The sequence below is a fragment of the Podarcis liolepis genome (genome assembly GCF_965112155.1).
Source record: "Podarcis liolepis genome assembly, chromosome: 5".
In the NCBI taxonomy this organism is placed as follows: Eukaryota; Metazoa; Chordata; class Lepidosauria; order Squamata; family Lacertidae; genus Podarcis; species Podarcis liolepis.
Genome location: NC_139556.1, coordinates 29,567,685 through 29,585,673, shown reverse-complemented (window position 1 = coordinate 29,585,673; position 17,989 = coordinate 29,567,685). Strand labels below are relative to the sequence as shown.

The following is a 17,989-nucleotide window of genomic DNA, read 5'->3' as shown; positions in this document are numbered from 1 at the left end:
ATGATGCTCCAGTTAAATGGTCCAACATGAAGCACAAAAGAAAAAGGAATGAATTTCACCAAAGCAGATAGGGAACAAGGTGAAGGAAGCATATTGCAGTGAGTGCATAAAAGCTTTTATTCTGGGTGCAATAGCATCATACTACTAAAAACAAAACAAGTATATCTTCTATCTTATATATCACCCCCACACAAAAAAGAAAACCAGTTAGCTAATTTTTTTTTTTTTTAAATTGCTTTTGCGAAAGTGTGGTTGTGCTGTTGTCACCATGTGACTACACCAGAATGAAGCAGCAGTAAAGATTTGGGTGGGTGGGAATATCAAAAAGGTGTTGGGGGGCTTGCTTTGCCTAAACTACTGCTCTCATATGTGCTGAATGCTATCTAGTCAGCCACCAGCCTGGTTGGATTCAGTACATGGAAGGATGGGAAGATGAATTTTGTCCTTTGTCTTGGGGCAGCCCCAACTCTAGTGTCATTTGGCATATTCATTGCATAGACAGTACATCTACTGCATTTTGGGAACTGACCTACAGCTCCTGCTTATGGCTCCTCCTGCTTTTACCTTGGCTTGGATTCAGTCACGTGCCCCCAAGGTCTTCAAAGCTGCTCTCTCTCTAGAGAGCTATGCCACCATACACCCTCCAGCCTTTCCACTGGAGCTGTTCAAGCAACAGGGTAAGCTGGTTGTTCGGAACCATATTTATCCAGATTCAGATACTAAGGAGTACTTTTTACACCTGTCAGATCATTGTTTGCACTATGGTATATAGCCACAGCTACGAACACTGGCAGTGGGTGGGTACCTAGCGTGTTCTCTGTCGACATTTTACTGACTGGGTGGTTTTGTCACTTTTTCTAATCGGTAGACATGCTTTGTAAAACATTGCCGCACATACATATTATTTGCCACAAGTAAACATTGAGTACTTGCTGCATGCTCTGTGGCACCAAGCTTTACTAACACACTCTATAAAAATGAGCAACGTTGGACACACTTGAGAGACTGAAATGAATAGCTGTAAGGTTCTGAGCTGTAAGAAGGGAAGGGTTAAAGCCTTTGCATGCACAGTAGAAGTGGCATATCAGTACCAAGGCACTAGCCATGTCCTAATCCAGCCAGGAGTGTGTGTGTGTGTGTGTGTCTGTACACAAAAAAAGCAAACAGAGCAACTGACCTAGATTGCGCACCTGTAAACCTGCAGTGAGACGAGCAGCATCTGCTGAGTTTTATGCCTGCTGCAGAGATATTGGTGTCCTTGACCTCCTTTGCACCTTATAACCATGTCAAAAGTAAAAAACACACACCAACCAATGGTTTGGGTTAGACTTTTTGTTTTATTAGGTTGAGCATTGTTTTGTGAGGATTAACTCTTGCAGCTCCTCTCCTTTTTAAAGGAAGAAAAAAACCACAACTCTGTGTATGTCATATTATGCACAAGCCGGATATTATTGCATAAGCAAATCTTTCCCCTCTTTCTTTTTTAAAGTGAAATCCTGAATTCCCTCTGAGGATTTCCTTCTCTAAGCTGCAACAGCTAATGAGGATTATACAGAGCGACACTTATTACTCTTGTTCCTCTGCCTAAGTAGGCCCCTCCAAGCTGGGGGGAAAAAAGCTTATTGTCTCAAATGTGCTGATCTGGGAGAAATTCAGTGCATGCATATATATATATATATATATATATATATATATATATATATATATATATATGCATGCATGCACTATCAGGAAGAAAATGTCAGGAAGTTTAAAAAGTGTTTGGTCACGACCAGCTACAGATCGCTTCTGAGCTTAAATAAGGCTGTCTGCTCCAACATTTACAGGCCTTAAAATGGTCACCTCTGTTCACATCACAAAGCTGGTCACTATCCTATCCTTAACCAGGTGCACCAACTCTAGGGGGCAGAGATATCTTAGGACCCCTCAATATTTGCTTGAAGGTGGCCCAGCCCCACCAACGTTGAGGGGGCCCATCAGGGAAGGCTGCACTGGCCTGCATGGTATGGGGAGACATGTGTGACATTGTGTGTGTGATGACACACATGCGAGACACGTACTGCCCCATCTTGGGGGCAAACTGGTGCCTCTGTCCTTACTCAAGTGTCAAGGAAGGAGAAAGTGCACCGCTTTGGCCAGGCCCTGCCAGGACTGCTTCAGCAATGTAGGCCGCCGCCCTCTTACAATTAAACAGATATATTTTAATTACCACACCATGTTTTATGGATTTGGTTTTTAAAAAAGAAAGAAAGAATCAAACTTTTTCTCTGACCCTCAGGGTCACACAAGATAAGGAACAAGTCTCATTAAAACACACTTGCGAAGTGACTTTTAAAGGCAATGTACCAGCGCCGATCACTTGATGGTTGCTGAGACACATTGCCTTTGCAATATGATTCTACTCAGAGCCACGAGTTGCCATTTTGACGTCCCACTGAAAGTGGTTTCCAATGCAAACAGACTTCAAATTCATGGCAACCAAGCATTTACCTGTACCTGAAGACAGCAAAGGGGCTTGGCTTGTGGGAAACAGGTCAAATCAGGACCTTTGCTAGGCCTAAATAGACCTGTTGGAGGTGACCCACCCTTCTTAAACATAAATGTTACCAGGGTTTGTTACTGCCATATAGTCATGCGTGAAATTAGTAGCACAAAAACACTTAGTTCCCAACCAAAAGTTAATTCAGCAAGCATAGTTTTAACCAGGACTGAGGCAGCAACTCTAAACGAAAGTTTATGTCTTCTTGCTAGCCAAGAGCACACAGCAAACTGCTCCTTCCAGTTCCTTGGGGGTGAGCTCCCTACACAATTCACCAGGCTGGGTCTACTCTGCCTTAGGCACCAAACTCTCCTGGTACAATTCCAAGTAGACGTATAAACTGAGCCAGCAGCCTTACCAAATTACAAGTTCCAGAAATTCAGACATTAAAACAACACCTAATCTGAGACAAAGCCAGCTCATGTTTGCCATTTAGGCCTACATGCTATTAAACTACCCGTTTTGTATGGAAAAACTGATCGCCGTTGTACAGATATTCCCCCACCCCCTGCCAGAATCAATGTTTAGATACTGCAGTGGCATCTTGTGGTCAAAGACAATATGACACCCCAACCAAAAATAGTTATGCTTTACAATTCTAACTCATTTGTTGACCCGCAACATATAATTCTCCATTTGCAACTGTTTAAAAGCACCAGTTGCATGTAAGGTTACCACCTTCTCTCTTCCGTAGTTAAGAGCAACGCGGCAGGCTGGTGTTCACCAGATCAGGCTGCTTTGCCTTGCAGCAATGTAGAATGCTACTCCTCCAGTGATTAAGAGCAGGCATTGGCTCTCCCGATGTTTTGGGACTACAACTCCCACCATCCCTAGCTAACAGGAGTAGTGGTTAGGGATGATGGGAGTTGTAGTCCCAAAACATTGGGAGAGCCAAGTTTGCCTATGCCTGATCAAGAGACTGGAGCATCAAATGTACCAAGAGTGATCTCAGTTCCCCAAGTCCCAGCGCTTGAATACCCCAAACACCACTCACACACGAAGGCCATCTGCCAAGACCCATAAGCCTTCAGTTTTGGCATTTTGTTCTGCAAGAATCTAAATAGGAACAGCCATACCTGTAACCATCATCCCTGGTAAAGCTGCCTCCTGGCGGCAGGAAGAGACGTTGGTTCACCGTTTAAAAAAAAAGAAATTGGGAGTTCCTCTGTAGAGCATGTGAGAAATTAACTAACCCACATAATAAATGGGAAGTTGCTGGGGGGGGAGGAGATCAGAGAAGAGACTGGGAAGAGAAGAAACCCCTGCCATGCTCGAGTCAAACTGACCAATGGCTAAACCAAACCAGGTCTACCAAGAAGTCCCGTACAATTCATAATCCTGGGTAAATAGTTTGGCTGCAATCCTACATCTGTCACAGCAGCGCTTGAGCCCTAATTATAGCTCCAGATAATTTCATCACACACAAGAGATGAAAAGCATACACTACTAGCAGGTCTTTTTTTCCCCCAGCCGGAACTCAGTTCTGGCACCTCCCAGGTGTGCATCATTGCCATTACAAGGGAGGAATTTGTGGCGAGTTCCTGCACCTCTTTCTATAGAAAAACAGCACTAATTACTAGCAAAATGCTCACCATTATGACAGAGCGGATGTGTGATGGGCTGCATCTATGTGCTCTATGCATACCTCATTTGCTATGCCTATCAGTGAGCAGCAGGCTACACCCACAGGGCGATTGCGCACCCCCCATTACACAACACCTACTTCCAACCCATGTAAGCAAATTGTTGGATTTCACAGCTAGGTGGGGTAGGGGCAACCATTTAAGTTCTCTCCAACCATCGGGGGGCGGGGGGGAGGAAGATCAAGCCTGTCCCTGTCTAGTTAGCAGTTTCTTTTATCTATCAGATTGTATCCAATGGTACCCGCCCCATCTGCTAATCTAGTGAAGGCTCCCATCAGTGTGACAAGCAGCCTTATTGCCCCCTCCCCAGATCTTCAGAGTATTAAGGAAGCCTTCGGTGTGGGGAGTAGTGCTGGGGGGTGCGAAGAGAGAGAGAGATGAATCTGTTAAAATAGCCGCAATCCCTTTCACAAAATCCGTATCAAAACTCAGATATGTAATTTCTTTTTTTGGCAACTGCCGTGCAAATTTGATGCCTTTAGTTATGTTGGGAGGTTGATGCTGAAGAACTGGGGCCTCCTCTGCTCCCATGCCAGATTTAAAGTTTTTTTATTATTATTAATTATTATTATTATTATTTATATATAATGGTGGGCTTCACTGAGCAGTGTACAGCTTTATTGAAAGTGAATAGGTTAATATTTACAGTTAAAGGAAGATTCAAACCAAAGCACTCTATAGACAGGGCTACAGTTTTAGAATAGGACAAGACAGACACATATAAAAACAGGGATATCAATAAACTTCGACAGTGGGGGGAAATACCATGAGTTTCAGTATTTCTGCTTCAACCACATTCAGGTTGTTTCAGGGGCAGTTAGCATTTCTTGATCCGATTGGCTGGTAGTTTGGATTTGTCCAAGTCATCAAAGTAAGGATGATTCAGAGCCACGCGGCCAGAAATCCTTTTTGCTGGATCATAGGTCAACATTTTCTGCAAGTGGAAACAAAGGCAGGTTACACACTGGCCTCTTGCTATGCAGGGGAGCCTAGAGAGATCAGAGTCCTCAGAACCGGACTTTCCATGGTGTATCTCAGACCAAGATGTACAGTATTCAAGTTTCTCTTCTATTAGAAGTATTAGACACTAGGCCAAGACCTTTAGGGTGGGAAAAGATGTGTGCTCACCTGCCCCTAGCTTAATACCATCACTTCCTTCCCAACATCAACACTTGGGCTGCTGAACGGAGCCCCAGTTCATATATTATTATTCTATGGCACACTCTTCACAAGCCTCTTCTATCTGCTACACAGGTGACCTAACCTATGAAATAGACACTCAAATGTGCTCATGTCCAACCCACCCGATGCTTCTCCACTCTTCCTTTTCTGAAGGAGATGGCGTGAATTTGGCATCCACGCCTTATGAAAGCAACAGAGTGAGTCAATGTGTAATGTAACCCACTAAAGGGACCCCTGACCGTTAGGTCCAGTCGTGGCCGACTCTGGGGTTGCAGTGCTCATCTTGCTTTATTGGCCGAGGGAGCCGGCGTACAGCTTCTGGGTCATGTGGCCAGCATGACTAAGCCGCTTCTGGCGAACCAGAGCAGCACACGGAAACGCCGTTTACCTTCCCGCCGGAGTGGTACCTATTTATCTACTTGCACTTTGACATGCTATTGAACTGCTAGGTTGGCAGGAGAAGGGACCGAGCAACGGGAGCTCACCCCGTTGTGGGGATTCGAACCGCCGACCTTCTGATCAGCAAGTCCTAGGCTCTGTGGTTTAACCCACAGCACCAACTACAGCCTGTTAACTTTGCCCAGTAAACCTCCGCAGGTTCTCCAGCGAGAATGGAATCATCCTGTGACGATTTGGTAACTGGTACAAACCAGGAGTGAGGATGGGGTGGAGAGAGGACTTTTATAAAACCCAGTGTGGATATGTAGACAAGAGCGCGAAAGACTCTTCTGTCAGTGCGCTAGAATTCTGGGTTACCCTATGAAACTGATGCGGCTTTTGTTCCAGGACTGATGAACAAAACAAAACAAAAAAAACCCAAGTGCTTCTCCACACAATTATATTTTCAGCATTCACATCCCATACAATTGCAGCCATGGTCACAGTTTCAGATGGCTTTTCAGGGGGAGATTAGACATCTCCTCCATGAGCTTGTTTTTATCATCACCATGGTCAGAGGCAGCACACCTATAAATAGCAGCTGGAGAAGCAACAGCTGGGGAGGGCTTTTGCCTTTGCACCCTGCTTCCAAAGGTGTGCAGGTGGGCACCAGTGGCAAGTACAACGCTGGACTGTGTCGGCCTTTGCCCCAAGGCAGCAGGCCTCTCTGTCTTGTCTTTTTATAGCTGTACAAAACCCCAAGAATATTAAACAGCTTATCTGCATACATCTGGACAGATTAAACCTTATGCAGGCTTATGCACAGGGGAAACAAAATGATTTCAGTAAGGTACAACACTGTCTATGTTGCATCAGAATGATTTTTTTTAAAAAAAATGATACACAAGTTTTATGAGAGTGAAACAGTCGCTTACCAAAAGCAGGTCTAGTCCATCCTCATTCAGGTTTTTCACCAGAGAGGCCAGGCTGCTCGGTTTCCACTTGGGGAAAGTGTTCTTGTAATCCTGCAAGGATTCTACTTCCGGCCACACGTCATTGTTGGGCGTCCCCAAAGCTCTACAAGGAAAACAGTCAAAAGGGGGTGGATTAAGCAGCCTTGGCAAATCTGCTCGAATGGATTCAGTCAAACACTTCTTTGAGTGTTACCTACTGAAAGATTCCTGCAGTGATGCTTCAGAATCCAACATAACCGAGACACAAGTTATGCAGCTTTGTGTTGGAACTCTCGGCTTTTAAATATATGTGCGTCAATAAGACCGTACTGCCAAAAGAGAGATATCTGCACTGTGTTTTTGAACCACAAAGAAGGCTATGCAAGAGAAAATAACAGCAATTGCCGGAGAAAGAGTTGACAAGACACTGCTGCAATGCCCTCACCTGACAACAACATCTGAACACCTCCCAGTCTATTTATGATATCCTATACACATTGTTCATAGGATCAAGCTATCAAGGTTGCACTCCCGAGTATATCTACCAATAATAATCCAGTCTCCTTGAAGTGGGACGTGCTTCAAAGCAAATATAGCGAGGACTGTATTTTGTTTCAAATTAGAACAATTTGTTTAGCAGTTTGCCGCTATGACACTGGAAAACCACAGGCCTCAACTGCACCATAATTTTTTTTAAAAAATTAATTCACACAATTATCAGACCAATGGGATACAACATTTCCGCAGAAGGAAAACAAGACCACAAACTTTTCTCATTTTAAGTTAGATACCTGAAGATCCTGAACAACTGATCAATTTCTGAATCTCCACGGAAGAGTGCTTGCTTGGTTGCCATTTCAGCAAATATCGTCGCTATGCTCCATATATCGACAGGTGTGGAGTAACGTGCAGAACCTAGCAGCACTTCTGGAGCTCTGTACCACAGAGTTACTACCTAGCACAAGAACAGTGGGCATTAGAAGGCTTTTTTAAATTAAAAAAACCCCACCAGCTGGGGGGGGGGAGGATTTAATGTGCTTTGGAACAATTATGCATGAATTACTGCACTCAGCCACACTGTCCAGCATACGACATTTCTGGAATCAGCATGCCAGATTCTGAAGTCGTTTTTCAAAGAAAAAGAAAAAAAGCCGCCAAGTTTTCTAGTTCCTATTTTGTAAGCGAATATACTCAAGGAAGTTCGCGTATTAATTGTTTGAGGTGAATTCTTGCCCCGATTGTCTCAGTCCTTTCTTCCACGCTCAACCTCATTTCATCTGCATAGCTATCATGTAAAAGGAGGTCACACAGAGCAACAGCATCCGGCTCAAAGCTCCTCCATGAGCTCCCTGGTTTTTTTATTAAGTCCACTACTTCCTTACATCTTAAAAGCCCCCAACTGCCATGGGGAGGCGCAGCAAGGCCCTCCCCCCCACGACTGTGGGAAGGTGTGGTGAGGTCTGCTGCGAGGATACCCACAGAGCCCTCCGCTTCCACAGGGAGGCGCAGTGGGGTCCTCTGCTGCCGCAGGGAGGCCTGGCAAGGTCAACCGCCACCGTGAATAGGTGCAGTGAGGCCCTCCGCCACCACAGGGATTCCTGGGAGGCCCTCTGCCACTGCAGATACATAGCATGATATATCGAGATATCATGTTTAGTTGGTGATATATTGTGATATCGAACACCAGACGTCACCCAGCCCTAGACAGACCGGGGTCTGATTCAACAGGGCTCTTCTTAATAGCATGCAGCAGCCTCCTTAATAAGCAACATTAAATGGAAAAAAACTTGCTAGCCTCAGTGTAGGAATTATTTTTTCCATATATTTTTAAAATTAATTATCCAAAGGTATTTCAAGGCATTTATCATCATATATAGTTTCTTCATGGGGCGTGTTTGGCGCTGTGGGTTAAACCGCAGAGCCTAGGATTTGCCGATCAGAAGGTCAGTGGCTCAAATCCCCGCAACGGGGTGAGCTCCCATTGCTCGGTCCCTGCTCCTGCCAACCTAGCAGTTCGAAAGCACGTCAAAGTGCAAGTAGATAAATAGGTAACGCTCTGGCGGGAAGGTAAACGGCGTTTCCGTGTGCTGCTCTGGTTCACCAGAAGCGGCTTAGTCATGCTGACCACATGACCCAGAAGCTGTACGCCAGCTTCCTCGGCCAATAAAGTGAGATGAGTGCCGCAACCCCAGAGTCGGCCACGACTGGACCTAATGGTCAGGGGTCCCTTTACCTTTATAGTTTCTTCTTCTTGACATTCCACCCCATCTTTCCTGGTGTTGTTGTTTTTACTGCTTTTTATTAGCTACTTTTAACACAAATGCTTTTATTGCCTAAACCCCAAATCATTGGTTCTTTCAACAATCCACAGCTTATCTTTTTTAGTGTAGGATTTAGCGCAGAGAGATTCACAGTCCCTTACCTCATGGGTGTAGACCCGCACGGGGATGCCGAAAGCTCGAGCCAGGCCAAAGTCGGCCAGTTTAATTACTCCGTTGTCATCAATCAACAAGTTCTGAGGCTTCAGGTCTCTGTGCAGAATTCTCCTCGAGTGACAGAACACAATGCCTTGCAAGATTTGGTACAAGTAACTCTGAAAGAATATTAAAACAGAGTTGGCATTGGAAGACGGCGTGTTCAGAAGGGCATGCACTTCACCTCTTGTCTGCCCAAAGGAGAAGGGCAAGACGGGACAGGTGTGGTAAAAATAGGTATTACAAAACCTTCCATCCCTTACAGCGGTTCCCACCCTGTGGGTCCCCAGATGTTGTTGGACTACAACTCCCATCATCCCTGAGCTCTGGCCTTGCTAGCTAGGGGTGATGGGAGTTGTAGCTCAACAACATCTGGGGACCCACAGGTTGAGAAAGGCTGCTTTAGAAGAATGGAGCCGCTTACACTAGGTTCCTAGTGGTCTGCAATCCAGGCTACGTGAGTCCAATCACATACACCTCATTTGCTGAAATGCATCCCTCGCTCCCCTTGTCCACTATCAAGCTTTAGCTTGCAAGCTTTTCGGGGCTCAGGACCTATCTTTGCTGATGTTACAAGAAAGGAGGACTCCAACAAAACAACAGATATACCTTTCCTGACAGTAGGAGCTGTTCGACAGTGGAACAGACTCCCACAAGGATCGGTGGGCTCTCTTTCTCCTTGGAGGTTTTTAAGCAGAGGCTGGGTGGCCATCTGTCGTGGATGCTTTAGTTGAGATTCCTGTACTGCAGGGGGTTGGACTAGATGACCCTTGGGGACCCTTCCAACTCTACAATTCTGTGAAACCGAAACATCATGCACACTGATGGCACTAACTAAAACAAAAGACAAATGAATGGTGACAAGCGGATCCACACACACTTAACTTCAATATGATGTCGCAGTGGCACCTCCATGTCATTTACTAGGGTGATTTTATAGATAAAATGGCTAGAAAAGCTGCTTCTTACAAAGGGTCAACTTCAAAATTCAGTAAGCCACCTAAAAAACCATTCCAGTGGCACCTTGGTTCTCGAACTTAATCCGTTCCGGGAGTCCGTTCAACTCCCAAAACTGTTTGAAAACCAAGGCACGGCTTCGGATTGGCTGCAGGAGCTTCCTGCACTCAGTCGAAAGCCGTGCCGGACGTTTGACTTTCAAAAAACGCTTGCAAACCAAAACACTTCTGGGTTTGCGGCGTCCGAGAGCCGATTTGTTAGGGAGCCAAGCCATTCGAGAACCCAGGTACCACTGTGCTGCCCTGTTTTGCATCTAGAACACTGAATTAGCGCAAGGGGAATAACCTTTAAGACGTGACACAGGAGAACAGCCCTGAAATACCTGTGATCCTCAACACAGGCTTCAAAATTGCCTGTTGGCTGCCACATGGGCCACCAGTTCTTACGCCAGGCTGCTGCAGCTGTTTGCTGCAGAACAATTCACAGCAGTCATTTTCAAACTTTGTTCCTAGATACCCTCACGGCGCTTTGGGATCTTACAAAAGGATCCTGGATGGCAAGGACTGTGGAGATGGAGAAGCATTGGCCAAACACAACTTGCCTACTCTTACCAAATCACCTCAAGAGTCTCTGGCAGACACATCAACATAGACGGGGTTCCGTGGGCAGGTAGGGCGAAAGCTACCCGTCTGCAGTATCGTTTCCTTACCTTAACAAGCATACGATCTAGGTACTGCCCAGATGGGATGGAGTCCAAGTATTTCTTGAGATCCATAGAAAGAAATTCAAATATCAGGTAAAGTCTTGAGTCTTGCATAAGAACATCCTGAAGACTGAAAAGAATTTTCTTTTATTTAAGAAAGTCAAAACAGTTCAAATCTTTTCACCAAGCATACAATGTGGGTTTGTTATATGGAGCACTAAGGCCCCTTCATCTAACTGGACGAACATCCCATAGTTTATTATACTTCTATCTAATCAGCCATCGTAACATGCCGAGCTAAGGTTTCTGCAGGTTCACTGCATATACATGCCTATGTGAAAGCTGGTAATTACACATGCTGCCTGATCCATTAAGCTTACAGCTATAAATCTTATGAAGATGACGGATGACTGAGAATTATAAATTAACGTGAAACAGAGAGGCCTAAATGAAACTAGCTTAATACACTTAGTTATTTAAGCATATGTTCACCAGGGTGCATATAGTTGTTTCAAAGGTGAACATTTAGGCACTCAACCCAGTATAGTGTTCTGCTTAGTACTATCAGCCCTTGTTTCTGTAGTGGGGTGGGAGAGCTGAGAAAAATGCCAATATATTTCACATCTGGCAACCAACGTTCTGCTTTGGTTTCAGGTAGTACACGAGTAAGGTAAAGATAAAAGGACCCCTGACCATTAGGTCCAGTCGTGGCCGACTCTGGGGTTGCAGCGCTCATCTCACTTTATTAGCCGAGGGAGCCGGCGGACAGCTTCCAGGTCATGTGGCCAGCACGACTAAGCCGCTTCCGGTGAACCAGAGCAGCGCATGAAAACGCCATTTACCTTCCCGTCAGAGCAGTACCTATTTATCTACTTGCACTTTGATGTGCTTTTGAACAACTAGGTTGGCAGGAGCAGGGGCCCAGCCCGTCGCGGGGATTCGAACCACCAACCATCTGATCGGAAAGCCCTAGGCTCTGTGGTTTAACCCACAGCGCCACCCGCGTCTACATGGGTAGATGAGTCTAGAAATGTTGAATTCAGAAGAGCTTTGGATTTAAACTAAGTGTATGATTTTCTGAGCAACAAATTTAATCGTATTCAAGCCAGATACGCATTAAATTTAACCAAAATTTTGGGCAGATCTCCAGGTTAGGCTTTAGGCGTAACACCCACTCAAGTTACCTTCTCATAATTAAACTACCTTAATTCCTGGTGGTGGTTCAACAGAGAAGCTCTACCAAGTTAAGTCAAAATAACTAGGCCCTCTGAAGCAGCATGGAGCCTTCCTTGAGAAAGTCTGAGTCTGTTATTAAAAGTATGCTGAAATAACCAAGGATGTAAAAAAATGAACATGGTCCAGCCACAGTTAAGCATCTTTCAGTCCCACTGATCTTAAAGGCATTTAAGCATATGCTGAACTCTCCCACTGAAAGACAAGGACTTGGAAACGCTTCACGTTTGATTGTTTAGTAAGCGTTTGCCTTTTGGTACCACACATGCCACCTTGCATGCTACAAGAAATCCTGCAGAATATATGCAAACTGAGGTGCTCTTCCTCTCCACATGCATAAGGTTGTTTGTAAACTCTAATTACATTAAGTGTCTATAGAGGGCAACTAAGTATCCAGCCTACCTAAAGAAACACGAATCATATGTATGTAGAACAGAACAAGCGCAGGACACATCTAAGCACTTTTGCTGGGGAACTTAATTCCAGGTTTGTTCAGTGGGGCTTACCATCAGCCACTTTTGCACAGGACACAACCTTAAACGCAGTGCTTGCTTTGTCTCTGTCTGTGCCCCGTCCCCCCGTCCCCGCAGGGGACGGGGACACGAGAAAAGCTGGAAAGGACCAGCCCTTATGTGTCTTAAAGACCAACCCAACCTCCCTCCAGTGGAGTCACTGCTGTATAGCCAGCACTTCTGCCGGTGTGTTTACAACCAGGTTGGCCCATTCTAACATGCAGCAACGCAGCCAGAAAGAGGTCAGGTGAGCGTCATAGCCCAATCATGCCATCAGCTGCTGCTTAACCCATCATCAACCGGACCCCTCAGGGTCCCTTCCAACTCCAATTCCCTCATCACCACACATGAAAGATGCCCTCACATTTTAAGGTGTAATTCAGCAGACTCATTGGGTGCCAAAAAAAAAAAAAAAAAGGACGAAAACCCTATTTTATAGCTGAAACCCAGGTTACACAGGTGTAGACATACCAGACTATGTTGGGATGACGTAGCTCTTTTAATAAGGAAATCTCTCTGATTGCAGTGCTGGGAACACCTTCTTCGTCGTTCTCTAACCGAATTTTCTTCATGGCCACCACTTGGCCTGTAGCTTTGTGTTTGCCTTTATACACAACACCATAAGTGCCTAATGGGGAGAAAGCTCCAGTTTAATCCTCTGGACAGACACCAGGTTTGCACAACACATTAAACCAGAGGTCAGCAACCTAAGGCCCATGGGCCTCCCAGAACCGGCCCATGGCCGGTTCCATGGATAGGCGAGGGGAACCTGTGGGGTTTTTTTCGTGGAGCAGGCGCCATTTTTCCCCACCGACATTTCCCCCCCCCCACCGTGGTGGAACTTCCTCCCTCCTCTCAGTGTAGCAAATCACCAGCCAATCACCTCCTAAGGTTTGAGGCCCTGGCCAATGGGCAAGCGGCTGCTGCGCATGACCAAGAGGAGGAAGGGGGCTGGGCTGAGCTGACCAAGCGCATTTCCAGCAGCCCCTCATCAGAGCAAGCTGTTTGCTGCTGCCACTCTGCCAAGCGCGGCTCCTGTGCCTGCCCTTGCAAGCGGCAGAGGCTGTCGGTGGAGGAACGAGCAACCCGAAAGCAGCTCGTTCCTCCTCTGACGCTGCCGCCACCAGCCTCTGCCTCTTGGCAGCACCCTAGGTACGGAGGACAGGAGGGGCTGGGGGAAAAAGAAGCCCCCTCTGCCGTGTGCGCATGCGTGCACACACACATGCACTACGGCCCACCAGGAGGTTTGTGGTGCGGTCAACCGGCCCACCCCCCAAAAAGCTTGCTGACCCCTGCATTAAGCCAACCCAATTGTGTGAACTCCCAATGAGCTAGCAGTGTCTTCTGCAGTGTTAGAAACTCAGGTATGTAATCTAATTGCCAAATGGCACCTTAAACTTGGGTTATGGTCGCCACAAAGGAATGAATTATTATTTTATTCATTTCCTTTTTATACCACTTTAGATTTTGAAGAACGAATCTCAAAGCGGTTTACAAGACATTAAAACATCAAAGAAAACAATCCAGAATAAAATCAATTCAAACTTCAAGGAAAATATTTCAGATCCTTCTCCAAGTGACGTTTTGCTTCCCCCAGCCGCCAACCTGGCATCCAGGTCTCCACGTGATTGCAGTTGGACCCGCACCAGTCAAAAAGCGTGCCTTGCTGATTCTGGTCTTCTGAATCTGGTCTAGTGGTTGAGCTCTCTCTTCAACAACCACCCTGTAGCCAAGTTTTATTACTAGCTATGACTTGTGGTTTCCAAGGAGAGGTCAAGCACAAGGTTTAGGTGATGCCCTTAGCTGAAGCCTGGCTTAGCTCAGCATACCATGGGAGTAAAGGAGCAAAGCTCCTCTCCGGGAGCCCACACTGCCCCACTAAGATCACCATGTTGTGACAACCAGGGCATGGGCATAGGTTTAACATGATACAAAACCTTTCAGCCCAAAGATGGAAGCACGCTGCCCTGACCAAGCATCTATGTCCTATTTGGTCGTTCAGTTTACAAGTGCATGTGCAACAACCGAGGGAAAGTGGCGGGTTGCCCAGTGAGGTGGGGCTGATAATTTTCCAGGGCTTTATTTCTCCACACAAAATTTCCCATTTCATAAATTCACTAGTAGTAATGAATAGGTGCCAATTGCAAATACAATATTAAGGAAGCAGTTTCGGAATCACAATGCAAGCTTTTCAGTGATTATCCCGAGGCAGGTATGTGGGTTAGCACACCATGCAGTTCTTTGGGGTGCTACATTTTATTAGTGAGTGGGGGACTCTCGTGACCCATGTAAGTGCCATCAATGACTCTGACTCAATGAGACTTGCTTCCAAGTATACAGATGCCTTCTTTGCAAGACAAAGAAAGATTATGTAATAGATCAAATGTTACCTACCTTCACCAATCTTTTCTATTTTCGTGTAGTCGTCCATTATTCCTCAATATGAAAAGGCCTGAAACAGAACAAGGACAGTCAAGCAGTTGTAGTTACAGGTGCGTCCCTACATTTATTTATTTTTTCAAAAAGAAGGGTTTCCAAAGCCGCTTTGGTGTGTTTTCAAGGGCACGTAGATCTTTTCCTTCCTGCAGTAATTCAGCCAGCTGTAATTAAGCTAAAGCAAAGGTATTTTGCCGTATTACTGCCATCCTGCAAAAGAAGTCAACTAGAAGGCATCCTTCCCTTTCGTTCCAGTTAATTTGACCTATAGCAGTTAAAGTCTGGGTTGAAAAGGCTTAGAATTTGCAGAGAAAGTGCAAGTAAAGGTTTAACCAAAAGCTGCCCTGGAGACACAAGCAGCCATAGAGGGGGCCCGCATAAGTGTCAGAATCAAAGGGGCAAGGCAGAAGTCATTGAAAGCAAGCTCTAGTTTTAGTGCCACCATTAAGAAAGCCCTGTCTCTTGTGCATGCCAGCCTAACATATTAAAAGCAGGCACTCAAGAAGAGCACTCAGGTGGGATAGAAGATAACCAAGTCCCAAGCAATTTAGCGTTTTAAAGATTAAGACCAGCACATTGAACTGAGTCTGGAAGCAAACAGGTAGCTACTCCAACCAGTGGAAAACTTGAGTTACGCAGATCTTCTGGCTCCCACCAACATTTGGGCTGCAACATTCTGTATCAGCTGCAGCTTCCAGACAGTTTTCAGATGCAGTTCCTCATAAAATGCAGCAGTCTAGCTTGCAGGTCACCAGATAACCAAGGCCAGGTCTGATCATTGATCTAAACAGGGGCTGCATGTGAGATACAAGCTGGAGCTTGTGAAAACACTCCTGGCCACTACAGCTACCTGTGTCTGACTGTGACAAATCCAGGAGCACCCTCCAAGCTGCACACCTGGTTCCTCAGGTGGAGTTCTACCACATCCAGGGCTGGTTGCACATCATCATCATCATCATTTTATTTGTACAGTGGTACCTCAGGTTAAGTACTTAATTCGTTCCAGAGGTCTGTTCTTAACCTGAAGCACCACTTTAGCTAATGAGGCCTCCTGCTGCTGCCGTGCCACCAGAGCCCAATTTCTGTTCTTATCCTGAAGCAAAGTTCTTAACCTGAAGCACTATTTCTGGGTTAGCGGAGTGTGTAACCTGAAGCATATGTAACCTGAAGCGTATGTAACCCGAGGTACCACTGTATGTCACCTTTCCATAGTTAAAACTTCTCAAAGCAGCTTATAACATGAGAAGGTTTATATAATTACAAAAGTAGTCCCAAACAAGAAAGAAAAATAAAACTTTTAAAAGAGCACAACCAAATATCAATGAACAGCAACAAGAACCCAAGCGACACCCTGATCCAGGAATCTGATCGGCAGCCTCAGCTTTTGTAGCTGGAGTCAGCCAGGGCCCCGCCTTCTCAGGCCAAGTGGAGAAAGGCCTGCAAGGCAGGACTCTCAGCCAAAGTGGTCTGTGGCCTATTCGGCAGCCTCGGCTTTTGCAACTGGAGTCAGCCAGGACCCCTTTCTTGAGTGGGCAAGAGATAGAGCTGCATGTCATCTGCCTATGAATGACACATTGGGGATAAGATGGAATCCTCATAAGCCAACAGAAATCACCTAGTGCTGCCAAAGATACTGACCATCTCAGAAGAAGAGAACCATTGAAGTATTGTGTCCCCACCTCCCTAAACAAAAGCCAGTCAAGGATGCCATGATTAATGGTATCAAAGGACACTGAGAGGTCCTAAAGGATTTTTTTTTTGGGGGGGGTGTTGCACTTCCACTTTCCAGTCCCAGGCAAAAGTTATTCACCAGGGCAATCATTACATGTCCATATTGGGAGTTTATATAGTTTTAGGTTGGCAGATACATATAGAAAGAATGAGAGACAGTAGTTTGCACTTCTCAATATTGCATTTATTTGCTAGGTGTTTGCCAAGCGGGAGAGACCCATCTAGCAGCTTTTTTAAGTTATTGCACAAGCCGTAAAGTGACATCTGCTTAAATGCATTCCAGAAAACTCCTTTCCGTGCCTATGATCCTGAGAATAGTCAAGGCAACAGAAGCTGCAGTCTGAAAAGGCCACAATCCAGCTCACAAGTGCTGCACTCACTGCATGTCTGCTTGCTCATACAAGGAGGCCACATGCTAAGGCCAGGAGAGTCAAGTGCAGATTTACAAAGGCCAAGGAGAAAGAGATCTTGGGGATTAGGTAAGCACATGGGGGAGAGATAAGAACAAACCTCTAGCTGTCTCCCCTCCAATCCACCAGATAGACTAGATTTTTAACACGCTATACCCAGATCAGAGAGAAAGAAGAGTTCAGAAATACTCTGCCTAGCCTTCCCCCCCACCCGCCCCCCACCCTACAGGGGTTGCTCAAAAGTAATCCCCAGTGGGTGGTAAGTTTGCAGCCTTCAGAATAAAAACTTTTTATTTTTTTTAAAAAAGAGGAAGTGAGTTAAGGGATGCAGTTTGGGAAAAACGCAACATTTATTCTGTGGCTTTTTTTTAAGTTCTCCAACTCATCCAGGCAAAAGTGAAGGGAGAATGCACAGGAACACGAGAGTTGCACATTTATTTTAAAAAGTGGGGCTTAATGCGCTCCCCCTACTCCTGCCCTTTATCCTCCCGGCAGCCTCCTGCCCTGGTTTATCCCAGCCACGGGTCTCTATCTCCCGCCCCCCACGTCCCCCTTGCAGCCCCCTTACCCTCTCCGCCCGGGCCAGCCCCACTGCTTCCAGCCGTTCCCCTCGCCTCCCTGCGAAAACAAGGACGCACCTTCCGAAGAACCGGCGGAGGAAGCGGAGGCGGCGGCTTAGCAGCGCCTGCTTAAGAGAGGCCGAGCGCAGACGGATTCAAATCGACCGCGCTGAGCCGACTCCCAACGCGCCAATGGGGCCGCGCCGCTGCTTTCAAAAGGGCCAATCGGAGGGCAGGCGCCAAAGCCGGGCAGAAGAGCGGCCCCGTTGCCACGCAGC

The 17,989-nt window shown here is 46.1% G+C and overlaps 1 protein-coding gene across 2 annotated transcripts; it reads right to left on the bottom strand.

The window, feature by feature from the left end:
- Positions 1 to 4,783: 4,783 nt before the first annotated feature.
- CDK1 (cyclin dependent kinase 1) lies at positions 4,784 to 17,922 on the bottom strand. 2 transcript variants are annotated; one of them, XM_083502837.1, is made up of 8 exons: positions 17,790 to 17,922; positions 14,969 to 15,026; positions 13,046 to 13,202; positions 10,836 to 10,959; positions 9,118 to 9,288; positions 7,487 to 7,650; positions 6,678 to 6,819; positions 4,784 to 5,116 (listed from the first exon to the last, which is right to left on the bottom strand). In XM_083502837.1, exons 2-8 carry the CDS (start codon positions 15,003 to 15,005, stop codon positions 5,000 to 5,002), a joined length of 912 nt encoding a protein of 303 aa, XP_083358963.1. In that variant the 5' UTR covers positions 15,006 to 15,026; positions 17,790 to 17,922; the 3' UTR covers positions 4,784 to 4,999. The 2 variants fall into 2 exon arrangements, with proteins under 2 accessions (XP_083358963.1, XP_083358962.1); XM_083502836.1 differs by having other exon boundaries at positions 17,720 to 17,876.
- Positions 17,923 to 17,989: the final 67 nt, after the last annotated feature.